The sequence below is a fragment of the Drosophila subobscura genome, chromosome E (assembly GCF_008121235.1).
Source record: "Drosophila subobscura isolate 14011-0131.10 chromosome E, UCBerk_Dsub_1.0, whole genome shotgun sequence".
NCBI classification, from domain to species: domain Eukaryota; kingdom Metazoa; phylum Arthropoda; class Insecta; order Diptera; family Drosophilidae; genus Drosophila; species Drosophila subobscura.
In genome coordinates this window covers 14,365,651-14,392,307 of record NC_048531.1, presented here as the reverse complement: position 1 = coordinate 14,392,307, position 26,657 = coordinate 14,365,651, and the positions used below count along the sequence as shown (strand labels likewise).

Below are 26,657 nucleotides of genomic sequence, written 5' to 3'. Positions count from 1 at the left end.
ATGCTGGAGGGGCGGCGATGGAGGGAGGTAACAAAACAGAGAAAAAAATTAAATGAAACATAAAAAAAACATACAAAAGTTTTTTTTTGCACTCTCTTGCCATCAAAACGAATAAAACTTTGAAAAACTTTTGCAGAGAACCGAACCGGTATGTCCCCTCGCTCTCTCGCACCCTCTCTTGCGTTCAGATACTATATACATATAGATACATATGTATCTGTATCTGCAGACAACTGCAGCAGACAGAAGGAGACGCAGATGAAGAGACAAAACGCGAGACAAGAGCTGCGAGGAAGGGGGCGCAAAGACAGACACAAAAAACCAAACCTAAAATGTATCTTACGGATACATAAACATGCCGCACGTCTTTGTCTACGTAAATGGCCCATGAAAATGAGACAGCGACAGCGACAGGAACAACCAAAAGCCAAAAGGACCAGAGAGCACCAAAGAACATCAGAGACATTCAGCGGAGAGCATCCTCCCAGCATGATAGTCGCCGTTCTTACGCTTCGCTTCGATGGCGACATCTTCATAAAAAACAACAAAAAAAGTGCCAAAAATCGCGTGTTGATAACGGAGCGCGTGAAACAGGGGGGTGGGTTGGGGGTGGAGTCTAAGAAGAAAGGAAACATCATTGGGACGATGATGCTGATGCTAATGAAGTTCTTAAAGTAGCTCTGGAAATGTTTATGGCAACAGGTTAAAGAGGAGCAACCTTTTAACAGCCAAGAAAACGACACGAAAATCGTTGAAGAAAATACAAATATCGCAGGAAACCAAAGGTTACAGCTTAAAGCATTTTTTAGAGTTTAAAACATTAATCATGAATAGCTAAACCTCCACTTGAAAGAGGGGAAAACCTTTCAGAAAAACTTCTTACAGGAAAGACTCTTGCTTTGGTCATAACTTGACGCTTTGAGTACTTTTTCTGCATTAAGAATGTTTAGTTTTGATGCCTAACTGCCTGTTTTCAGTATTTAAACAAACTTTCATTTCCTATTCTCAAAGTGAATGCCTTGATTCTTGCATAGCATAAGCCAAAAAGCGAGACTTGAACTATAATTTTCTCAACTAATCCCTGGCATGCGTGCCATGCATCCATCCATCATGATTAACTCAATCAATTTGCATACTGAAAGCAGTTTGTGGCAAGTGTTGGGTGTTGGTGCATCGATTGGCAATGCCAATTACATAGCTTTTATCGCTCACAATTGTGTGGCGCATTTTGTGCGGTTTCTGACTCGCTTTCCGCACAAATATTCACGCTCCGCTGGCAAATATTGCTGTGTGGCAATGGCAACTGATGATGCAACGTTGCCATGTTGCTGCTGCTGCTCCAAAAATTTATTTGAATTGAATTTGCACTAATCAACTGAAAATGTAAATTTAATTAAAATGCGATATGCCCACAGGGCAGTGGGCGAATGTACATAAGTTGTCTAACAAATTCAACTATTTTTCAATGCATTTCCAGACTTTAATATTTGTTAAGCTTCTCGTTTGAGTAAATAAATCATTTGACACATGATAATGGATACATTCTGCACATTTTGTGGTCATCTAATTGCTCATATTTCATACATATTTCCATGCTGTAGGTATTTGTATTACGTTGACTACGTAATTGAGCAAAATAATTGATTATGCGCGAGAGAGAGAGAGAGATTATTGCCATGCCATGCCGCAGAGGCTGTCTAATTAATTTGTTGTTCAACTTGAAACAACAGCAAGTCAAGTCAACTTTCATTCAGATTGAGTTAAGAATTTGTCGCTAGAATAGAGGATTGTTGATTGATGATTGATGCATCTTTCACACAACTTCCAAGCGCTTTAAACTTGCAACAAATGCGACAATTTGCAAGGTAAAATGGTAAAAGAGTTGCACCAGACACACCAGCGACTGGCTCGGACGGAATGACTGACTGCTTGATGGGTTGACTGACTGTCCGATGCGCCTCACTGATCGACTGCCATGTGGCACAGAGAGCTTCACGTTAATTACATTTCCATGCCGAGCAATTAAAACGCAGGAGAGAAGGGCCAGAAGCAGCATAGCGACAAGGGGAATACTCTAGAGCCTTTCCTTCCACAAGTTTATCTCGCTGCCAAGCAAACCCATCATACCCCATCCAAACAGAGGGTATTGTCATGGCTTTGAGAACTCATTTGTGCCGCAGACAGCAGCAGAGACAGGGGTGGGCAAGGGTAAGTGCTGCAAAGTGTCTGTGCTTCAGAGAACCTCAATCCCCCGCTGTGTAATCATAAGCAACATTGTCAATTACTCAATCATTGATTAGGATGCGAACAACAAAGTACTAGGTGGAAAATAATAGTAATTATGCTTCCGTCCGTCGCTCAGAATTTCCTTTGTGGCGTCCACGATTGTGGACTGTGTGTGCCAGCGGGGGAGAGGGGCGTGTGTGAAAAGGATTGTGTGCACCCCCGATGATTACTTAATGAAAAAAATATGAAATAAAACCTTGAAAAGGTGTGATTTGATGTGGCTTACACTTTGAAAAACTGTCCGAAAGAATGTTCGAATATTTTAAGTTTTCGAGCGTTTTTAAACACTCTCGATTAAAGTTTGAAGCGGCTTAAAACGCATTTCTGCCTGTTCAAGCGTTTTAAATCGCGCTCGCCTGTTACTTAGAACGTTTAAAAACGCGTGCGCTTGATGCAAAAGCGTTTTTAAACGCGTTTGCTTGGGAAACTTAAATATCTTGAATGCTGACAGATGTTCCCTGATTAAAAATATACATTACAGCATGGAAAAAAGTTAGTTTTTCTTTTCAGTGATTTTTTGCATTAGTTAAAAAATCTTTCAAAAAAGATTTTAAACAATAAATGTAAACTCGAACCCAAAATGCGTTACATTAGCAGACCTATCATTATCCCTCGATTGCAGGCACTTGTTGCGGGTCCCCCCCCCCCCTCGAATTCCATGCCACAGAACAGTTTTTGTTGTAATTAACTTTTAATTGCCGTTTTGGGTGGGTGCGGGGCAGGCGCTTTTGATTGCTTTCCAAAATGTTTGTTTTTGGCCATTTGGAAATAATTTTATAATTAATTTATTTATGCTATAAATTGGATTTCATTTCAACTAATTAGAATCCCAAACACACACACAAACACACAACGGAGCATCCCTCTACACATCCCTTGACCACGAAACTAAACGCGCAAAACACACATAAAATGGGAAGCCAACGAAAAATGGAAATACAATTTCATTTGACATGTTCTATCAATATTTATTAATTAATGTATTTAGTATTTCGTATATTTGGACAGTGGATGTTCATGTCTAATCAAGAACCGCACACAAAAAAAGCTATAATCATGTTAACAATAGAAACAAACAAAAACACAGAACAGAAACAAACCATTTCTAGTGACAATTATATTAAATTTAATCAAACTGTCAGGGCCAGCAGACACAACTTTTTTAAGCCGCTTATGGAGTACGCACTCCCCGTACTCCCCCGTTCCCATCCACTATTTGCCCCACACTGCCGATGGAATACTCATTCTCATTCTCGTTATGGCTAAATCTATTGTCTGTTTCCGACTTTCAATGAACGAAAATAACATTCAACCGTTTCGCCTTCATTCGCTCTTTTTTGCACCCATTCATTCTGCTCTTCTCCCCTTTGTCTGTCTTTTCCTTCCGTTTCCCATTCACGTTCTTCCCTTCCATTCGTTCTTTTCTTTTCCTTTTCTTTTTTCTCGAAATTAGCTTTCTGATTTGTGCTTTTCTTTTTGCATTTGCTGCTGCCATTCGATTTGGCTTTTCAGTTACACTTTTGCTTTTCAAAGCTTCCCAATGTCTGTTCTGTGTATTGGTGCGTATCTGTGTCTGTGTCTGTGGCTAAGTAGAGCACAAGTCAAGGTCAATGTCAGCGAAAGAATAAATGGCAAAAGGCAACACCCAAAGGCAGAAACCAAAGCAAAAGCAAAGAAAATATAAAATGTAATTGCAATTGACAAAAATTGATGGCAAGAAGTAGAAAGAGAAATTTAACGCGCAAAAATTGACAAAGTTCTGGGTACAAGTTGGGGGATTCCAAACAAATTTCAAAGTATTTTTTTACACTTCCCAAAATTTAGTTACTCATTGATTCATAGTCCTAAATTTGCTCTATGCCTATATTTAGACTCAACTTGAAAGAACTAGAATTTAAACTACTTTTCCAATGGTCAAACTTTTGTCAATAGAATCAATAAAAAGCCAAAACCCCATTTAAAGTATTTTAAACTTGGCCAGAGCCTGCACAAAATGTCCATCGAATGGCTTTCAAAAGTTCTACAATTGTTGTACGAATTCCATTGTTGTGTTCGGGAAATCCTGAATATATTTGATTAACTTGTTCCTTCTTTAGTTTACTTTAAGCCCAACTATAGCCACATCGCTGGAATTGCTTCTTGCCTCATTTGTTTGCCCGCTGCTGCTCCTCCTCTTGCATACTTGTTACATATTTGATCCTGAAAACCCATCAAAATGCCCATCCATGGACAGCAAAAACATAATGATAGCCCATGGCGAAATGCATTTCCATTGTCATTGTCATTGCATCAAGTGCGTCTCTCTAACGCGCATTTCCCAACGAATCTGGAGCTGCGATTCCTGCAATTTTCCAATTGGCAGGCAGGCAGGCAAGCAGGCTGGCAGGCAGCCAGGAGGCAGCATAATTGCCACATGTGCCACAGAATTGAGTTCAGCTTATCACCGCAGCACGCACAGGAAGAGTGAAGAGAGGAGAGGGAGCACGGAGAGACGGTTGCATGGTCTGCCATGCACATCACTCATACGCCATGTTTGTCCAGTCGATGCTTAAAAAGTTAATGACTAATTTTCGCTGGCGCACAACGTGGAGTCAGCTACAGCAGCAGCAGCAGCGGCAGTGGCAGGCAGCAGCAGGGAAAAAAGCGCCTGCCACGGCCGTCAGTTGGTTTTTCGGGATGCCTGTCTGGCGGCCACACAATGGGAGTGGCAGCAGGAGAGGGGTTGACTTTACAGCTGCATTTGTTGGTGGGGGAGGGGGATGGAGGCTTGGGCTTGTTGCTCTTCCACTGCTTGCACTGTTATTTCAGCTGCATGCCACCATCATCATCATCATCATCATCATCATCATCCTCGTTCAACTCTGTCTGCCACAGCAAACGTAGCGGCAGAGGACTGCGACGGCGACTGGGACTGGCGCTGGACGCGCGCGCCCCTTCGGCCTGACGTTATAATTAATGAAAATTTCCAACATTTCTGTTGATGTTACCCCAATGTATGTTGCCACAGCGAGTGGCCACCACAACGCGTCCCTCCCTCCCTGCCGACGAGCAACAACTCGCGAAATCTGCATACAACCAATGGCCAGAAATTTGCTGGCTAATATGATTTTGATTTTGGTGGCTAGCATTAGAATGCCATTAACTTGTTGGTTTGTCGGTTTTTCTACAATCCGAAAGGGCGAGGGTTCACAAGAGAGAGGCAGGGGGAGTTCCAATTTGCATGAGACGTGTAAGGATGCATGAATTAAGCATCTGTTGCACTGCGTGTGGTAGTGGCAGCTAAATGTGGGGAACATGTGATGGCAAAAGCTGCGTAAATCTCTGGAATAATTGTAATTTAAGAGGTGGCTTTGTAGGGGTTTGCTTGTAAGCATTTCTTAGCCTTTGAAAGGCTCCTTCTTGCCGACTAATATTTCCCGCTTGACTTTCCATCTCCAAAGTCTCACCTACACAACAATCCGCTGCTTTCCCTGCTTCATTTTGTGCTGTGTTAAATTTTCTGCTAAATTTGTCACTTTAGCCTCGAATTTTTCTCACACATTTCCAGCAGTTTTCCTCACCTAATTTCCCACTAATGGCACAAATGTTGCTCTCCCCACAAAATCCCTACTTGCATCTCGCTTTCCTCTGCGTTGTCTTTTGCCTTTTCTGTGATTTATGGCCCCAAAAAGTCGCGCACGTATTTCAGACCCTGCAGCAACAATATCCTCCGCCCGCTCCTCCCACACTACTTGCCGCAGGGGCACTCTCTACACTACCCGCTGCCTCTACCTCCACCTCCAGCTCTCTCTCTTGCACTCTTTCATCCATTGTTTGCAGAGACAAAGTAGCGTGCGAGCGCAGAGGGAAAACAGCGGAGAACGGGCAGGAGGAACAGCAGCAGCGGCGGTAGGAGGCGGAAAAAAAACGTCTGCATTCTACAATTGCGAATTGCATTTTCCATGGAACGTAAATAGAAGCTATTTAGCAAAATGTGCACGAAAAAAACAACAGCAAAACAGCAACTAAAAAAGAGAAGAGCGAAAGAGAACTGCAGGGAACTTACACAGCATCCACAGCGCGAAAAACACAGAAAAGAATGCCACAAACCCTTAGATACTCCAACCAAAAGATGCTTTTAACGAGTTTGGTTTGAAATTTGCTGGGAAAATGATTGAAAATTGAAGATAATTCTGCTGGAATATATTTCAAAACTTGCTCCACCATGGAGGCAGCAGGTTTCTGCTCGAAAATCGAACTACCCTTCTGATAAAGGGTATCCAACGAAACATCCCAAGGGGGAAATGCATGCCTGAGAGAGGCAGAGCGAGAGAGAGAGTGAGACGGTTGCAGAGAATTCAGCTTTTGCCCCGTTTTGAGGTCAATGGACAAAACATGCAACATGCAGGCAGGCAGCATTTATTACGACTTAATGCGCTCCCTAAAGGGGAGCCGCACGGGGCGGTGCAAGGGCAAGACGGAGGGGGAGAGGCTCTAATTTCGTGTTTAAACTGCTTTTCACACAACATCTCCAGCTCTCGGCTACAGATACACACACACAAACACACACCACATGGGAGAAGCCGCAGCTGGTTTTTGTTGTTCATAAAAGATACAAAATAATACAACAAAAAAAAGATACATACAGAAAAGAACTGGCAGCAGAACGAATGCCACGAATGTGTGATACCCTAGAAGAGGGTACCCTGAAACACCCCCCGCTTGTTGGGGCAGGGGCAGGGGCAGGGACAGTGTATCCGTAACAAGAAGAAACAAGTGGAAAAAACCAAAAGCAAAGCCCAAGCAAAGGGCCATGACAGCAGGAGGTGCAACAAAAAGAGGCAGGCAGGCAGGCAGGCAACAGCAGCACCACCGACAACCGTGTGGTGTGGTGTGGCGGGGCAGGCTGTGTGGAACATGCAACAGCAACAGCAACAACCCAAATGTGGCATAGTAAAAAAAAAGCAAAACAAAAGCCAACATTTTTCAGTGTGGCCAACTCGTGGCACGAAACTTTTGGGCAGTGTGGGGTGGCTGAAGGCGGTAAGCGATGGGCGGTGGGCGGTGGGCGTGCCAGATAGTTGGCAACGCGTTGGCCTACAGTGAAATGCAGATTTCGAGGCGATTTTGTGGCGTGTGGTGCCGGGGGGCCTTGCAAGTTGAGTGTAGAGCGGTTTTCCTCCTTTTTTTTGGGACTCCACTAAGTGGCTGCTTATCCCTGTGGCTGTGGCAGCGAAAAATTAGCTGGCCCACACACGAGCATATTCATTTGTTGGCCAAAAGCAATGCCTCCTGCTGCGGGCAGTAGAACACAAACCGAAATTGGTAGGGCGACTCCCTCTCCCATTTCCAGCACAAAAGATACAAAAATATCCGCAGCAACAGCTGCAACAACAACAAGCTATTACATTGCACTTGCAACGTCATTCAGGCATCGCTTTGGAGTCGCTTAAACGAGATAAATCAACGTGGGCGATTACACAATACACACAGCGATGAATTGTACGCGAACGAGTATCTCAATCTGATTGTATCTCCCTCTCTGCCGCTCTGCCGCTCTGCCGCTCGCTCAACCTCCTCTAACTCTGCCACAGCTTGTGCATGACTTGGCAAAAAGCGCAACAACAACATCAACAACAACCCACAATCAGTGGCAAGCAGCAACAACATGCAAAAAAGGCCTCCTCGCGCCATTGGAGCAGTGGGTCGCCGTTTCACTCGCACTTCGCTGCCATGGAAAATTATGTTTGGAAAAGAAAAACGTGGAAAAACGTGGAAAACCTGTAAGACAAAAGTCGACAAAAATCAATAGCAAACGATGACAACGACCAGCAACAACAACAACTTTGGATACTTAGTTTTTTTGCTGCTGCTTTTGTTGCTTGTTTCTTGAGCTTTATGAGCGATAATTAAAGTTAAATGCAACACAACAAAAAAACGATACATGTTTTTCCCCCAACCCAATAATTGCAATTTGTATAGAAACTTTTAATGACTATTCTCTCTGGTATCTGCTTTTGTTGCATCTGTGAGGTTCAGCAGAAGTAAGAGTGATTCTGGCCGCGGCAGAAGCAACCAAAAGAGCCGGAGGCAGCAGCAAAACTCCACGCAATTGAGGTCAACAATTAGAGAAAGAAAACAGAACAAAATACAGTCAAAACAAGCGAAGACTAGACGAAGATTTGTCTGGCAGAATGTTGAGCTGCGATTTGGATACAAATTCTGTGCATTCCCAACGAAAATGCACATCAAAAATGCAAGCAAAAAGGTCACAAAATAAAGCAACAAAATTTCATGTTTTGTGACGATAAAGAGCAAACGAAAACGCAAAGAAAAACACACAACAGAAAAACAAAACACAAAATAAATAAATCAAAAAAGAGTTCAATGACCAAAAAGCTGAAATTATTTCCGACTGCGAGACGCGCGGCGCAATGTCAGAGAGAGAGGAAGAGGGAGCGGGAGAGAGGCAGAGAGAGAACGCGACTTTGGCCGCAGATACGTGATAAGCAGACGGGGCCAGACGGTTGTGGGGCCACTCAGTGTGGCTGGCGGTTAGCGGGTGCGAGGGGAGCGGCTATGGAGCACCAATTGACAAAACATTTCGCGGCGTGTCAAGCGTACTGACAGATACACTAGCGAAGATAGCAGCATTTAGCAGATACATTGGATGGCAGTCGGTCGATAGGCGTGTGGCTAGAAGAACCTCAACCCTCTGCACCCCTCCCCAACGTCTTATCGGTGGCATGGAGCTACATGACATGATTTGCATGCCACAAACTGAAATTGATTGAAGTGCAAAGAGAAAACCCAAATAGATTCCGATTGAGAGCGCTGGCAAAAGTGAATATTTGAAGTTTGATTGCCATAAGATGCATTTGGGATAGTGTGGGATTGCGATTGGGATTATGCATCTGTGTCTGTATCTGTATCTGTGTGTGTGTGCAGCCAGGAAGCCGCACTGAGGCCTCTCACGCCCACACGCCATAAATTGAAAATCATCAGCTACTGCCCCAGCCCCCTCCCCACTCCACAGCTGGCTGATAAATGAACGCATGTTCTGCGTATCTTTCAGATACAAATGCCTGCAATTCGCCCACGCCCACGTCCCCCCCGTCTGCATCCACTGCTTTGTTTCTGCTGCTGCGTTGCGCTGCGCATTTTTAATGAGCGGAAATTAGTTGGCATTGCGGCAAGAAGCTTGCCCGTTCGAGTAGATACAAATGTATCTGCATCTCTGTGTGTGTAAGTCATAAATAAACAATCCGATGACGGAGGGCCATTAGCGGGTAGCGGAGGGTGGCTGCGGCGCGTGCCGCTTCCCACTGTTTACAAAATGCAAGTATCTTGTATCGCAAATCGCTCGTTTAACTGCCAGATAAATTCTGCATAAATCGGTTATCGGTTATAACTGCTCGCAAGAGTATCTGCTTCGCTTAGGGTCTTCAGTCTCTATTTTTGGGCACATCGCTGACTGCAGCATGGCCACTTTTGGCACTCGCAGATACTTATTTTTGGATGTATCCGCATTTAGCGCAGTCTTGGCAGCCGCCCCCAGATACAGCCCAGACGGCGCAATGCATCTACGAGATATTTACATTTGGCACGGGCCAGGGATTAGCATCTTTATGGACAACTTTGAACATGCTGTTGCCACGACTCCACCGATTGCTGATTGGGACAAATGCATCACTGATTTATTGCATCTGCCTCCCTCTGGATCTGACAGATACGTTTTACACCATTTCCGCATTACCCGGCGACACACCTCTCCAGCAGTCACTCACTCAGTCACTCACTCACCTGTCGGATGACTCTGACGAATCGTATCGATCCAGGCAACGCTTCTTTGTGCCTCTTCCCCGCTCTCCTGCGGCTCCTCCTGCGCTGCCTGTGGCTCCTCCTTGTGTGGCTCCTCCTGTTGCTGCTACCGCTGCTCTTCCTGCGGCGCCCTGATAGAGCTGAGATCGCAATGCGTTTATATCCACGGCGGATGACTGTGTGGCAGCAGCACCCGTGCCATCTCCGTTGGCTCCCCTTTTGGTACCCTGCACAATGCCAATGCTGCTGGGCGTGCTGAACTGACGGGGCGGCTTGGCCGGTGGCTTCAAATCGATATTCGAGTGTGGCAAGGGCACTGGGGGTGGTGCCAGTGCGGGTGTGGATGCTGTGGCAGTGGCTGTTGGCGTTGCTGTTGCTGTTGCTGTGGCGCCAATTGTTAAACTGTTTAAATTGACGCCGTTTTTCAGCTGATCAAACAATGACAATGCTCGACTGGAGGTTAAAGTTTTCCGCCCCGTCAAAGTTGTTGCTGTTGCTGTTGGTTTTGTGGCAGTGGCAGTTGGCGGAGGCGGCACTGCAGCCAGACCTGTAGCTGCTGCTGCTGCTGCTGCTGGTGTTGCAACTGCTGTTTCTTTAGTCTTTAATGCCGTATCCTTTGGCTGTGAGGCTGACATTTTCTTTCGTTTTTCCCACTCTTTGTTTTCTATTTGTATTTCTGTTTATTTTTGTTTGTATTTTTGTTGTTGTGTGCTTTTGCCACTGCTATTTCAGGTTTTGTTGTTGTTGCAGTAACCGTACTTTTAATTGCTTTCAACAGTTGCCATTTTGGTGTGGGCCTCTGTGGCCTTTCAAGTGTTTAGGCCACATTCTTTATTGTTACTTTGTGGCTGTTAACTGCTGTTTTTCGTTGATTGATTTGCAGCACTAAAACCTAATTGATTTCGGTTTGGGATTGTTCGTTAATGACTCTCATGACTCACAGTCCGTAGCCCTAATCCGGGCAAAAGAGATCTATAAAAACAGCTTTATTCAGCAACTATTTCCCATCAAATGTCTGGCCTAAAACTGCATTTCTCTGATAAACATAAACATTGAATCCATTGCGGATGATGGCACTCTTTGGTCACTCGAATTACACACAAATATTTATATTTATTTTCCAACAAATTCACATGAAATTCATTTAAATTCTCATATTTATTTGGGGGGAATATTTTGTCGTTCTGACTGACTGGCTGCACTTTGATATGACACACATTCGTTCCCTTCCCGATTGATATTTCACACAATCAGCATTCCGCTACGAAAGTTGGCAAACGTTGCAAGATTTGATTTCGATTCGATTTATTTGGGGGTTTCTCTTATCAACGGACTTTATGGCTTTTTATGTGAATGGCAGATCAGATCGGGAGACCGTCGTTCCGTCGGGCGGTCGATCGTTGTGTCGGTTTGTTTCCGGTGCACACGCGCAGTAGAATTCTGCAAGAGTGGCACAAAAAATATATGAAAACGCCCCAAAGAACCGAGGGAAACACCGAAGAACACCCGAACCGAAAGAAGGAAAACGACAAACGATGTCTACCGCTGCCGTTGCCGCTGTCGTTGCTGCTGCCTTTGCTGCTGCTGCTGCTGCTGTAGATGTCGATGCCGAAACGAGTATATGCACGGGTATTTAATGAACCGGTTCTCGCAGAAATGATTGTGTTAAGCTTTTGCTTTTGTTTAGTAAATTATGCACAGGGCGACCGATTGGCAAAGGAAGTGCGGGGGGAGACATTTGTTTAACAAACAAAAACAAATCTAATCAAATGCATTCCACTGTACACTGACACACACGCACAAAACTTGTTGGGTTTTCTTATCACTTCAGAGAGAGAGAGAGAGAGAGAGCGAGAGCACAAGCTATTGACCGTAAGCTCTATTAATAATTCGCCCCTGCTTTGCGTGCTCCTTACTCGTCTCCTTTTAATTACCGCAAATTGTCATGCAACACAGAATCTCGAGTCGAGTCGAGTCGAATCCAAAACAAAACGCTTGCGAACAAAACTGCGATCTGTGGCAACAAACGGGACAAAAAAGCTGCGCGGTGCCTGCCTCATGCTCTGCCTGCTGCCGACTAACTGGAGTGGGAGACGACCGCAACCGAGCGCCAGCCGAGCCCCAACCGAGAGCCAGACCGAGCTGCAACGAGCCCCAACACGAGCCCCACACGAGCGGCTTTAGCCAACTAGAACCGGGCAGAAATCAAGATACGAGCCACAAGAAACGAAACGAAAGAACGAGCGGAACGCGAACGACCAAACCGAAGGCAACGAACTGCGTTTCGTGCTCTTTCTGTTGCTTTTGACTCTTCGTTTGGCGCCCCACTAGGGCTGAGGGTGGTGTGCGGTGGGGTAGTGGGGCAGGGCGGTGGGGAAGGCAATGTGCAAGCGACGCGATGTTCACTTTTGATTTCTGTGCAGCGGCAGCAGGTTTGCCGTTCCCCTTCCCCGTTCCCTTCCCTTGCAACACACTCCAAACTGTGGGGCCGGTTGTTGCGCCACAGACATATCGCGTGTAGTGCTGCGTGTGTGTGTACTCTGTGGATGTGTGCTTAGATGTGTGTGAACTTCTGGGGGGAAGTTCAACATTTGGTAGTCCGTGTCCATGTGTCCGCGAGTAGGTGGTAAGTTCACGCACACTTCTCACGACACGACACACCCGCTGCACCCACTGTGCAACAGCACTACCTGTTGATATGTGTGGGAACTAATGGAAGAGCAGAGCGAAAAGAATAGTTCGACAAAAATAAATGGTAAAAGTAGTAAAACGGTTCCAGTAAAGATCACAAACCGGTTGGTTGCCACAGTGTGGAGGGGGGAGAACATAACGTTTAGTCAACCGAATCATGTGCGGGGGGTAGGTGGAGTGGTGTGCATATCCGAACAACAGTGGGCATTTCGGAGGGGTGCGGAAATATGAATGTTTCGAGCCTCCTCCAATGACAATCACACCAACCCCATTATGCCAAGAGCTACTAAAGCTAATTTAGTTAATTGTTATAAAGCCCACGCTTTGATTTTGATTGCAGTTCAGGCAGCGAGACGGACGTCGAAGCAAAACCAACAGCCAAGCGGCCCACACCGAAAACGAAAGAGTAAACACAGAAATACATAAGTAGTGATGACAATTTCGCTTTTTCCCCCAAACAATAATCCGCTGAAAATACATCTAACGGGAACAAATATTGTCAGCTTTTTACCGCTAAATTCCCGCTCATTATGCTGCACCAAGAAGTGCCAGCACTGCCAGAGAAGAGCCAATGTCAGTCCAAAAAGAAGAAGAAAATAATAATACGAACGAAGAAAACAAAATAAAGAGAGAGCGAATAAGAAAATATGCACATACACATTTCGAGTGTTTATGTACATTAACTGTTATCAGACAAGCAATGAAATTATGACAAAGCGGGTGAGAGAGAGAAAAGCAAAGCCAAACAAAAGAAATTTTCAAAGATTATTCGCACTTTTTGTTGTTGCTTAAACAAACAAATCCACTTAAACAAATCATTAGAGCTAATGTTCTTGATCGTTTTTCCACGGGTCAGCTACACAGACAGAGTATTTACTCGAAACACAAAGAGCACAAAATTTGACTTTGTTTCTGCTGATTGCTCTCCTTCTCCCTCACACAAAATCCCACTCAAATAACGTCATGAGCGCAAACACAAAAAACTGGTCATGAGAAAGAGCAACAAAGAAGTAACACAAAAATCAAAGACAACACGTGCTTTTATTATGTCTCTCTGTGTGTAGCGTCTGTGTTTGACTTTGCACGCAAAGTTATTGTGATGTGATGCAACCGAAAGAGAGTGAGAATGCAAAAAATGAGCGATCCAAAGAGAAGAGCGCGCATTTTGGTGCCATGCATGCTTGTGTGTGTGTGTTTACTTGTGGAATCTGAACTTGTTTGTGTATTTGCACCATGATTTTGTTCTTATTGGCAATTTTCTACAATTCTGCATAAATAGCGGTGCATTCTTGTATTTAGTAATATGATTAACTAACATTTAAATCAATGAAATAGCCTACCTTTAGTACTAAACGTCTCTATCTGCAAGTGGTGAAAAACGGCGGGAACAGGAACACAAATTTGCGGCAAAAAGTTGACTTCACATGTATGCACATTATATTTGCACTGTTTTGTGGCGTTACACAAGCACTTGCACTACAATAATAATGATTTTTACTAAAACACTAATTAATTTAATTTTTCCATTGCACTTTTCACATATTCGCGATGTTTTTACACAATTTACGATTACACGATTACGAAGTGAACCAAGAGAACGCGAAATAATGCAGTTAGTGTTGTCAAGTTTGGCACTTTGCAAAATCTAGAAACAGCCAAAAAATGGGAATTCTCTCCTGTTGCTAGGTCAGGGAAATTCTCTCTGCCAGATCCCATTGCATTGTAATCTTGGCGCGAGCTCACTCATGCCTGTCAGCTTTTGTAAGAAAGCAAACTAAATGTCGTGTAAGATGTATGTAGAATGTATGCATGTATAAAATGTAGAAAACATAGCCCGATCATGGGAATGCTTTGGGAAAACACTTATATATCGGAGACTATTAGAGCTAAGACAACCAAATTTGGTAACCCGCCTCCCAAAATACCACTCTATTACAAGTGCAATTCAAAAGTCCTCCCCAATTCCGGACACATTTATAAATCACATCTTTCTCATCTACTTTCAATCCATATATCACTTTAATAAAAAACATTAGCGCTTTAAATTGTCTAAAATACTGTTTAAACATTATAAAAAAAGGGAGTAGGTAGATAGGTAGATAACAAATAGGATCTCTAGTGTACCAGGACGAACAGTTTAAAATAATAAATTAGCTACGAGGTATCCTAGGGGCAAATCGTACAATCTAAAGGTAGTAGTAGATCTACCAGATCTAGATCTAAATTAAAACAATTTATGACTTGGCAAACAACGCATTTTGGTGGGGAGTGGGTTAAGCGCTATACACTACGGGGGACTACGAACTAGTTGGCGTCTTGGAGACTTTTGGCAGGGACTATGTCCAAACAGAGGTAGGTAGAACGCCCTCCTTGCTGGCGCCCGGCGGTGTGAGCACCTCCTTGTTGAGGAACTCCAATGGCAGGTCGACCAGAAAGCCCTACAAAGCACAGACACAAATTAGATACAAGTCGAGGATCGGCGTGGGATCTGCGTTTGGTTTTACCTGAATTTCCTCGGCCCGATTGGCGGCCTGCTCTGGATCGGTCTTGCAGAGCGGCGGCTCCTCCTGGTACTTGCGCAGACTGGCGAATGTCTTGACAAAGTCCGTGGGAATGCACTTGAACACCTCGTCGTAGATCTCCGTGTTTCGCGTGGAGATCTGTCGCCAGGTGCCGTGCCAGAACTTGTCGCAAATGGGATCACTGATGTCCAGGTCAGAGCGCGCCGAGCTCTCGCTCTCGCCCGCCAGCAGGCCTGCAAAGACAGAAAGTTAGTTAACAGTCAGAAGAAGCCTCTGGCACAACCCACCTAAATGCTCCTTGAAGAGATACTTTCGCAGACGACCGGCAAAGATGCCACTCGGATACTTCTTGCCATTCATGCGGCCATCCTCGAACTCCTCGTCCATAATGATGGCCGCAATCTCCGAGTCGCGCTTGCCGATCATCGAGCGGTCGTTGATGTTCGCAGAGCCACAGATGACCACACGATCGTCGGCAATGAGCAGCTTGGAATGCACATAAATCAGCTCTGAGCAGGGGGTGTTGTTCAGGAAGGAATGATTGCGTAGACTGTGGAATGAGATGTAATTGTGCGGCTCCGAAATGCCAGCCTCCTGCAGGCGTGTCAGTATGGCAGTGCGTCCCCTAAAACGAAAGAGTTTCAGCAACTATGGAGCTAGAAATGTAAGCAATATTCACCTGGAAATGGAGGCATAGTTCCAGTGGGTGATGGCCCTGACTGCGATGCCCGTGCTGCCACCCACATCGCCCTCGAAGCCAGGCAGCAGTGGCATTATCACATAAACACGAAAGGGTTTGCGTTCCCTGTAAAGAAGGGAAGAAGCTTTACAGAACTGTTGACATTCGACGACTTGCTCCCCCACTTACTTATGAGCTCGCACAATGCGCTTAAAGAGTGTCTCGCCAATCTGATTCCTCACATTGTTGTAGGCCCCCGGCACGCCCATGCCCAGCTGCATGGTTATAAAGAACTGATTCTCAATGTACACATAATGCTGCGCTTTGGTGATCGTTTGGATGTACGCATCGTGTATGCTCTGCTCCACCAGATCGGCCTCGATGAAGCCACAACTCCAGGCGGAGACGCTGCGCAGCAGCTGGCACGTGACACGCTGCTGACGACGCTGCTGCAGCTGTTGCAGCTGCGAGTTGAGGCGTATCTGATGGTAGCTCTTGGGCATGAGGTAGGGAAAGCGTGAGTTGTCGCGCAGCTTCTCCAGCTTCATGGCGTTCCAGCGCTGTATAAAGTGGCGGGCCACATCCCGCGCCGAAGCACCCACCACGCACATGCCGACATCGTGCCAGGGCATGCGCGGAGTCGTCGTGCGATCGATGATGTCCACAAACGGCGAGTTGAGGTTCATCCAGTCCTTGAGTATGAAGTTGGAGTAGTCCTTGCCGAACCAGTACTTGGCCTGGCCATAGAACTCGCTGAGTATTTGCGTGGAGTTGGCGTTGTCGGGTGCGGTCCCCGTCCCTGTGGCTGCTCCTGTGGCTGTTAGCGTGGCTGTGGCATTAGCTGTGGCAGAGGACGAGGCCATGGTCATGTCGGGTTCCATGTTGCTGGCATCCACAGTGTCTATGCTGTAGATGCCACCGCCACCCTCTGCCTCCAGTTCGTTCTCCTTGCTGCCATCCAGTGCCGACTCATTGGCTGTCAAACGATGCATAAAATCCTTGCCCATGCGCGCACCCTTCATCGCGTTGTTCTTCAGCCGATCGAGCATGTTCTTACGCTCCATTTCGGGCGTGTTCAGCTTCATTCCCTCCAGGGCTGTGTTCTCATCGGGATCCTCGCCTGGCGACAGCATGGCGGGTATCAACAATCGATCCCCTGGCTTGAGTACCCGCAGCTCCAGGTTGTTGCCAGCTGGCGCTGGTTGTGGCTCCTCTAGCGTTTCCGGTGTGGTAGCTCGGCCCGCCTTGGGCGGCGTCTCGTAGTGCGCATTCCGCGAGGACTTGCGCGAACCAAAGGCCGAGTCCACATCGTCCTTGTTGAAGTAGCTGGGCGTGCGACGCGTGCTGCCCGACACCGAGGCCGTGGAAATGCTGCCCAGATCTGTGAGACGATGATGATGATCGTCCCAGCGGCCATAGCACAGATCAATGCCACCAATGAACGCGTACGTCTGATCAATCACCACAATCTTCTCGTGATGCGCCCAGAGGAGAATGCCGCCCCGTGCATGATCCGGATGCCGCATGACCTAAGCAAAGAGAACAAAGATTAAATAATGCCTCAAAGGTTATTCTGTGTTCATACTGCACCTTGATGTTGTCATGCTTGGCCAGCGTGGACTTGCTGTAGTAACTATTGATGCCCAGCGCCATTTCCACCTCCTTGTAGAGCAGCACAAACACGCGCACACCCTGCTCGGCCTTGCGCAGCAGAATCTTGTCCAGTCGCCAGTAGTCCCCATCCAGCGCCGGTCGCTTCATGTAAATCTCGGGGCTGAGCCACCAGTCGGCAATGTAAATCTCTTCGCTGGCCGCTTCGAGGCCATCGGCAACGGCGGACATGTACTGGGCACCGTCCACGTACCACGAGGCCTGCGTATTGGCGCGCATCGGTGCGTAGGACATGTGCGGATTGGGCAGCGTAAAGTCGCGCGCGTACGAGTTGGAGGTGTGCTTCAGATACTGCATCCACTCCTTGCACTTGCGCTTGGTCCAGCACTTGAGCACAATGTGCCGATTGTTGGTCAGTATTTGCAGACCCTTCCTCATGCCCGTCTGATAGATGCCCGTGGACACATCGAAGCCCTGATCGAACAGGATTACAGCGCGTATGCTGCCATCGGTGGGGCGTATGTAGCCGAAACACGTTTCCTTTACGAAGAACCAGCGATTGCGCCACGTGCCACAGACCACATCCGAGCAGAAGTAGTTGCACCTCACGCAGCAGTTCTTCTGGAAGCAGCCAAAAAAGTTGCAGCCCGCCTGGCCCGGTCGCGTCGAGCCCGTGCGCTTGAGTATTACGCCCTCCTTGCCCTTGAGCCCCATGCCGGGCACAAATGACACATTGGAGACCTCCACAAAGTTGAGCTGCAAGAGGGAAGAGACAACTTTAAGACCCTTTCGAGTGGTAGCCCGGCTGCTGGCTTACCGTTTCGTGATGGGAGCGATACAAGCTAATGTTTAGCAGATTGTACAGATAGTCCTCCAGCTGCTTGATCCGCACGCCCAGATTCTCCACAGTCACCAGACTTTCCGGTCGATTGGGGAAACGCGGCAGCTTCTTCTTTTTCTTCTTTTTGCGTTTCTTTTGTATGCGTCGCGGATTGAGGCCCGAGAGTATGGAACTGTGACTGGGACTGATAATGGTTAAGGGTCCATTCTGGTGGCCATTGGGCTGGCGCTGACTCTGCGGTGTGCTCGTCTGCTTCACCTGCTTGGTGTGCGCCGGCAGATCCTTCAGCGTGGACTCATCGGCCATCTGGCTGGCGGTGGCTTTCAGTGTTGTGCGCTTCTCCTTGTGGCTGCGACTGGGGAAGGGTATGTTCAGCGAGGTGCGAAAGAAGCTCAGCTGCTGGTGCAGCGAGTTGAAGTGCTTGTAGCGCCGCTTGATGGTCCACTTGAAGGGTCCATGGGTGAGCTCAATGGTGTAGCTGCAGGGGATAGAACTCTCGTCAGAAATGGAGGACAAATGTGTGTGATTTGTACTCACAGATTGGGATTCAGCAGATGTGTCGTCACGCTGCGCTCCGTGTCCACAATTCGCACATGAATCTCCCGCCCGGGTATGAAGACTTTCCGCTGAAACGAATTGAACTTCACACTCGGCCCGTAGATGCTCGTGAAGGGTATCTCCTGGCGCATCACGACGCTGTTGTTCTCATCGTCATCGTACTCCTCGTCATCGTCGTCGGTTGTCTCCTTGCGCTGCACCAGCACCGGCTTATCCCCGACATTCGACAGAATGGTGACAGAGTCGGGAAACGCCAGCGTCTCATCGTACTCCGAGTCGACCAGCGAGAATTGAAACTCGGGCAGGCAGCGATTCTGATGCTCCACCACGGTGCCGTTGTCCGTGCGATCGTGATCGTCGTCCTCCTCATCCTCCTCCTCCTCCTCCTCGTTGCGGTTCTCCTCGTTGCCTGAGGCATCGGCATCCGAATCATTGGCATACGGCGGCAGTGCCGCGCCATTTCGCACCTCCGTCATGGCCTCAAACTGGGCGAAGTAATAGGAACTGTCTATGTCATCGTAGCCACGATTCACGTAGCCCGCAAAGTGCGTGGGCCGATAAACATCATCCGCGGGATATTCAGCTGCAAAAGGAAAAAATAACAATTTGAGAAGCAATTCTGATGTTGCAGCAACCAAAGCAAAAGCCACTTTAGTGTGTGCCAATTGCTGCGGCGTCTTATCAAATATTTATGCACTCGAGAGCTACCTCCACCTCTGCCTCTCCTGCACAACTTCTGTTGCTGCTTTTCAATTAGTTAAAATTGAGTTTGTTTTTCCAACTAAAGTTCTAAACACACCGCCTATCGATGGCTGGGAGAGTGAAGTGCCTGCCGCTGACTCAACCGCAAGATTTACTTTGTTTTATTTGCCAGTAAATGTCATACCCTTTCCTTACACAGGGTATATCCTCGCTGTAGTTAGCTCTACCTCAGTAACATTTAGTTTGAAAGCTCTTCAACACCTTCAAAGTTAGTCTTTTGGGTCACTTTTTTCGAGTTTAAACTTGACTTCTGGTTTCTGTTTGTCGTTAACCTTTCAATCTGTTGGAGCACGTGTTAATTGTAACAATTAAATTTCATGATAACTTCATTCGAAACAGCAGCCTCAGACCCTCCACCATGCCGCGCCAGCAGGTGTAATTTTCAGTGTCTGAACTTGAACCCGAACTCCGCCCGAACCTTGAGTCTATTTTGGGCCATGCAAACATGTAGCTCCAAAGCTGATAACTCCCTGGCATTGTGCCTGTATCTAGTCAGTATTTACACCACACAGACACACAATAAATAGGGTGCTCACATGACCACAAGGAAACTTTTTAGTGCTGCTCTAAAAATTGTATCCGTAGAGATAAAAGATGCCCAATTGAAGGTAGATAAAGTGCAATAATTGCATGCATATTATGCCAATAAACAATAAAGTTTACAGCAAGTTGAATAGCCAAATGAAAGGGCTAAACCTAGACCCACAAAAGTCTCTAGTTGTAGCGTTTCCACCTGCCCCAGTTACCACTGTATCTCTTATCAAGCACTAAGTACACCATAAACCCATGCATTGACACTGCAAAAATGGCTAATAGATTGTGGTGTACCTACACAGTAGGTGAGAATAGAATGCCCCAGCCATATATCAAATGCAAATCGTTTGGAATTTGTGGCACACATCCGCACAGACACACACTGGACACAGAGGAAGTGCGTGCTGGTATCTATTAGCGATAGCAATAAACTACACAAATCAGTATTTAGTCGAGTACTTTGATTAGCAGATAGCACTTGGAACAGGTGTACATCCCAACCCAACCATTCTGCATGTATCCAGGGGATGACCCTGCCCAGCTTTTATCGATTTCAAGTGCAAGTCCTACAAAGGTATGGGACTTTATGGGTTTACCTTCCAGACATTATCTGTGCGAAGGTCTTTGCTAGGAAATGGCCCTAAAACTCTTGGACTTGCTGCGTCTTATTTCTCCCTGCCCGCTAGACGTTCTTGGAAGTTCATAAATACTCTGGAAAGGTGTCATAAAATGTTGCTGATTGTGGCTTATCGGAACCCAACGTTCGTTCAGTTATCAGCGCTCAGTATTGAAAACAAAAGAACTCGTAGGTGAGTCTTGAAAGGCGATAAAAAGCGGAATCCAACTGAAGAATTCGACCAAATTAATAGCTTCAATTGTGGATATAAATGGGCGTGAATTCATGTGTTATGCATAAGGTTGAACAACCTGTGTCTCCAAGCTGCTTCAATCGTGGCCAATAAAACTTAACAGCCCTAAAGACCTCACACCTATTTCACTTTCATCTTTGGCCCATTTATTAACACATTTTCGCGCAATGCAAATAATCTTTCAGACTCTAAAAATGTCGATAAGAACCAAAACCACAGAAAAAAAAAATATAATAATAAAACGAACTTTGCAGCAGGTCCAAAAATGAACATTATTCAACAAAGGAAAACGAACATATTTTGGGGTACGACTTTTGGGGGTTTTGTCTGATAAGCAAATGAATGAGAAAACCTCGTGGATAAATTGTAATTTGCGTAATTGCCCATTCTGTGACACCAAATGGAAACATTTCTGTAAAATTCCGATAATAAAATTCTGTCAGCGATAAGAGCAAGGGCATAGCGTACTCCAGCTCAAGGAAATATATTTAAAATTCTCCCAAAAATAGTGCACAGCTTTGACGATACACGAAAGTTCAATAATTATTTTGGCACGCTAATAAAATAGAAAAATTCAAATAAATAAATTCAAATTTCTAAATTTAAAAATATATTTCTACAAAAGCCAAAGAATATTTTATAAATTGATGCCACAAAAGATCTTGCATGAGTCTTAAAATCGCCCTTTATTCACATAATATAATATGAGTGCTGTAATTATTTGTAGTGCCTTTGTTTAGTGGTTGGCTTTAATCGTTGCCGTGTCTCCCTGGTTGGGGTCTTTCAACCCTGTGGCACGATTATTTTGATCTGACCTACACATAATGCCAAAGAAATCGAAACTTCCTGTTGCATTATTTGTGTGTAAATGTAAAACAGGTGGCACAAGTGCCGTAAATACGAGAGTACATACTATATGGCTTTATGGTTATGGCTGTGTGCTGGGTCGGTCGCTAGCCTTTTGGCGTGCCATGAATTTTCAATGTGCGGCTATGAATCAGTGACTAATGGGGCACCGTTAGGCTGGCACCAACACGCAACTTCAGAGGGTTTCGGGTGGCTTACATAAGCCAAAAGGAAATGCCACTCGAAGGCACTAAAAGGGGGTGTGGGTGCTAGCTAGTTCTAGCAATTAAGAGACAACACACCACCCAACGTGTCACCCTCTGGTTTCACTTTCACAACACACAAAATCAAGAAGAATAAAACCAGTTATATAAGAGCCGTGCAGCCGTGTGTCTGAAAAGCAAACTGGTTCAATCTTATCTCATGCTGAACACACTCCGCGGATGACGCAGAATCTTATAAATACAGCCATGCGCCCATACCTAGACACTCCTCAGCCAAAGACCTGAGTGATCTAAGACTGTCTCTGTGTATCTCTGTTTTTTCTATCTCCATCTTTACATCTCTTGCGGGTTTGGTAGAATTATGTCACTGCAGCTTTAGCGTATCTTTAGCGTAAAATCTTTTTACCCATGCTGGCCATCAGCTGTGAGATGCTGCGGCGATGACGTCGCACCTGCAAATGCCGCAAGTTTGCCGCCACCGCCGCCGCCGCCTCCGTGGATGGTTGCAGCTGCAGCTCCTCATTGTGGTGGACATCCGTGGACTTGGCCATCGCGGGATTTGGTGCGTAGCGTAGCGTAATTTATTTATGTATCAATAGACTTGTTTTATTTGAATTTTATTTTATTTTTGGTATGCGGTTTTTTGGCTTGATTCCTCTGCTCTGGCTCTGCTCTGACTCTGCTGTCGTTTGCAATTCATTTTGCATTTGCGGTGTGCATCTGTAAACGGTTTCGGTTGGTTTCAGCCCAGGGGCAGCTAATTAAACCAGAAATGTTTAATATTGCATTCATATACACTAATTAATGGTAGCCACTAACAGATTGATGTGGTTCTGGGCAGTCCATAGGGGAGAGCCCAGGCCTCTGCTATTAACCAACAATTAAGAGAAATTTTCTATGCCAGCCAATTGTTTGTCCAATAAATAAACATTGTTATTCAATCAAATATTAATGAAGTTTGCACAGCTTTTGTTTGGTTTATGGATTCACATTTTATTTATTTATTGTTTCACGATTTTATTTATTTACTGTAATTCACTTTTCTGCTTATCTTTCTTTGTTTTAAACTTTTTATTTATGTTTAATAATATTTGATTTAGTTTTTAATTTTGATTTGTACTCCTTTTGTCTACACTTTGCTTTGTTTTATTTCATTTTTATGCACTGCAATTTCTTGCGGCTCTATCTTATCTTTTTGTGGGCGACTGTCAGCGTTGAAAATGAATTAATTGAATTTTTATCACAATATTTTGTTGTTATCTTTACGTAGAGAACAACAACAAAAAAACCAAAAACGTAAACGCACACCAGTATTTCCTTGGGTGCTCACAGATACGAATATTATGTGTAAGTATCTTTGTATCTTTTGCTTTGCTTCTTTTTTTTTGGGGCTTCCAGCTCATAAAAATTTTGCACAACACACGCACACACACACACTGTGGCACAATGTGTCTATGGATTTTATTTTCATATTTTTCACTCTCGGCCAAAAGTTTAGCTGGAAGCAAGAGGAGGCGGTGGAGTGGGGGTGCGTTGAGTTGATCAAAGCAGGCCATAAAATGTGGCAGTAATTGTAATTGTAATTGCAATTGAGTTTTGGCACATATTTCCCCCAACTGTTGATTGTATCTCAGAGATTCACATCAATGCTGCACTTCTTCACACAGATATTTCGATTTTATTGGATTAACCACGTTCTTGGCTGATAAATCTCTTGCTCTTCCTATCTGTCTCTCTCTCTCTCTCGCTCTCTGTCTCTTTGTTTACATTTTGCCACTGCCGACTAACGGAAATTGCAGAACAGTATTTAGCGCGACGTCGCATTAAAGAAAGAAAGAGAGAGAGCGAGAGATATACTGCCACGCTACTGCGACAAAAGCGAAAGAACAAGAAATGAAGACACCTCGCACGCACACACTCATACAGGTACAAAAAACCGTAACACTGACACTGACATACGCTCGAGCCCCCCCGCCGAAAGCTCTCTGCAGACACTCCACACTCTTGCTCGCCCACAGCGATCAGCGATCTGTAAGAGGTGCACGCGCGCGATTGAGCAAACCGTTGCGACAATGTTGCCGTCACTTTACTTAATAATATTAACTAAACTGCGTACACCTGGCCGAAAGCTCGAAACGGTTAACGGTTAAGGTGAGCGCGCAATTGCCGCAAGCTTAGAGAGTGTCAGCGAAAGACAGAGAGAGCGAGAGCGTGGAGTAATTGGTTTCGTGTCTGGCCAACAACTGCGAAGTTCAAAAACAGCTGGAAAAGCTTTCGTACACAATTTCATTGGAAATGCGATAGTTGTCTCTTGCAATTTGAAAATTACATAGCTAATGGATATACAAAACCCAAAACAGGGTCTGCTTGGGGTATGGTATGTATGGACTGTCTACAAGGTCACACGATCCGCAAAGAAACGAGTTTGCGGCGGATTGTTTACGCTGAGCAAAGAGCTTTCGAGTTCTGCCAGAGCTTCGTGTGTGGGGTTCATAAACCTTTTGTTGGTGTGTAGAAATTGCTGATCAACTGGGAAATAGTTTCCTCCATGACTCATTATGAGTCCCAATGAAACACAATTGGAAAGACTCCGTCCGCAATATGTTGAGCTCTATCTTATCACTGGAAACTTTTACAACGAGAGCTTTGCAATTGCTGTAATCAGCATTCATTATTCAGGCCCCACTGAGGCATGAAAACCAAACAAAGCCAATTACAATTATGCCATTGATTAGATTAACCAACGTGGAATGGCTAAATGTCAACGATATAATTGATTGACACACCCACTTACATACATATAGATATCGAACAAAAGCTTTGTGGATAAGGCTAAAACAATATATGATGTATTTATGGGAAATTAATGGTGAAGTTTGCCCCCCTTTAATAGCCGCCCTTTAGCACTTTTCAATCACTGGCAGCTTCCACTGAAAATTTCTTAACGATCTGATGGCTGCCCCTCTCTGACCCCTCTGGCTGGCGTTAGCTGTCCAGACAAAAGCCAACTAATGCTCATATTTTCAGACATTTGCATTTCCAGTTCAAAAGGTTCACACAAAACAGTGTCTGAAATCAGAATTCCACACAACAATAAGTTGGGGGGCCCAACCTTCGGGTTAGATAAGATAAATGACTATAGACGCCGCCTGGCGTTGGATACACGAGTACGAGCATTGCAGGCATGAGGCACACGCCCCAGGCTGCCCGGCTGGACTCTGTTCTATACCTGCCTGTTATGTAAATTTGAGTGGCAGTTCTAGGGGATAGATATCGGCATTGAGCTATTGCAGCTTGCCATTCCGTTCAGCACACACATTTTGCAGTGGAAAAGTTTATGGAATAAGATATTCTTTTCCAAATAAATAGCTGGGCTTCCATTCAAGTCTATCAATGTCTATTCCAATGAAAGTAAAACTCTGGAATCAGATGTATGTATGTACATGTGTACGTGCCATAATTCTACCGAACTGTTCCCCTTTATTGCTATCGATATCCACTTGCACACTTTTCTTATGCCCCAAAACTGTTTATTATTGATACTTACACAGCGTTTTTGTTGCAAACTGAAGATCCAGTTGTTGTAGTTTTTTGTTCCTTCTGTCCTTTGGGTACAGTTATTTATTGTGATTCACTCTGCGGGGATTTCACAACATAAACTCACACACACACGCACACACTTGCACTAACTGAGTGGGTCAGATGAGTGCCTCGCTTATTCCCCGTTACTAATTGGTGTCGCAAGAGCAATACAATTGAGGCTCCAAAATCAATTTAAATAATATTAAAATGTTGTTAATTAATCGCACTCGCGCACACGGATACACGGACTTGCGGACAACCGAACGAGATCTGCCACACTTTGTACGCTGTTGCTATTGCTGATGTTGTTGCTTAAGTGGGGAGACGGAGACCTTCTCGAGAAACTTGAAAACTTGTTGCGCCGCAGCGACAGCACACAGCGCCAACGTTTTGCAAAATTTTGATGGAGCAAAAGCCAGGCGAACGTCAAAATATTGCAGATAGGCACGGATCGATGATGAGAGAGGGAGAGTGAGCGTCTCTCTCACTGGAAGGCAGCCAACGAACGCGCGAGTAAAAGAGAGAGTCAGCAAGCCAGAGAGTGAATGTGACACAAAGCAGAGGCAAACTAAAGAGATTTTCTAGCACGTTTTGCACCCACTGCTGCACCAACACACTTTGATTTCAATTCACTTGAATTATGTTCTTATTTATTGCACTGATTAAACTTTCTTTTAATTGAAGCCAGCGCCCTCCTTCTCCACTGTGGCTCGCGCAAGGTTTTTTTTGTCTGCTGCTCAAGTGACGTTCGACAGTTGTGCATCTCTCTCTTGCACTCAAACCAAACGAAATTACGCTCAAACCAATGAGCGAGATCTCGCTCTCGCGACACACGGAATGAGTGGAGTGAGT

General features: G+C 45.4%; 2 protein-coding genes across 6 annotated transcripts in view; both read right to left on the bottom strand.

Annotated features, from left to right (window-relative positions):
- LOC117892570 (zinc finger protein jing) overlaps positions 1-14,370 on the bottom strand; it is a 134,615-nt gene extending 120,245 nt beyond the window's left edge. Inside the window, exon 1 of one of the 2 annotated variants that reach the window (XM_034798896.1) lies at positions 14,118-14,370. Coding sequence is in view for 1 of the 2 variants with exons in the window: in XM_034798892.1 (XP_034654783.1) it covers positions 10,069-10,721 (653 nt within the window). In the remaining variant the exon portion in view is untranslated. Of the gene's footprint in view, positions 1-10,068; positions 10,779-14,117 lie in introns of those variants that run through there. The other variant, XM_034798892.1, reaches the window with a different exon arrangement.
- Positions 14,371-14,777: 407 nt separating this feature from the next.
- On the bottom strand, positions 14,778-26,495 carry LOC117891757 (phospholipase D2). 4 transcript variants are annotated; one of them, XM_034797370.1, is made up of 9 exons: positions 25,771-26,495; positions 18,968-19,571; positions 18,407-18,908; positions 17,569-18,345; positions 16,168-17,507; positions 15,979-16,104; positions 15,587-15,924; positions 15,282-15,532; positions 14,778-15,215 (listed from the first exon to the last, which is right to left on the bottom strand). In XM_034797370.1, the coding sequence occupies exons 2-9, from the start codon at positions 19,462-19,464 to the stop codon at positions 15,114-15,116; spliced, it is 3,933 nt and encodes a 1,310-aa protein (XP_034653261.1). In that variant the 5' UTR covers positions 19,465-19,571; positions 25,771-26,495; the 3' UTR covers positions 14,778-15,113. The 4 variants fall into 4 exon arrangements, with proteins under 4 accessions (XP_034653261.1, XP_034653262.1, XP_034653263.1 ...); XM_034797371.1 differs by lacking the exon at positions 25,771-26,495 and adding an exon at positions 24,173-24,303; XM_034797372.1 differs by lacking the exon at positions 25,771-26,495 and adding an exon at positions 24,179-24,303.
- Positions 26,496-26,657: the final 162 nt, after the last annotated feature.

Bases quoted from the DNA above. Each gene is read 5' to 3' on its own strand.
- LOC117891757 (XM_034797369.1), bottom strand. From the start codon at position 22,774: ATGGCCAAGTCCACGGATGTCCACCACAATGAGGAGCTGCAGCTGCAA. The intron at 15,925-15,978 runs GTGAATATTGCT...CTTTCGTTTTAG, and splicing joins AACTATGCCTCCATTTCCAG to GGGACGCACTGCCATACTGA. The intron at 15,533-15,586 runs GTGGGTTGTGCC...CTGTCTTTGCAG, and splicing joins TCTCTTCAAGGAGCATTTAG to GCCTGCTGGCGGGCGAGAGC.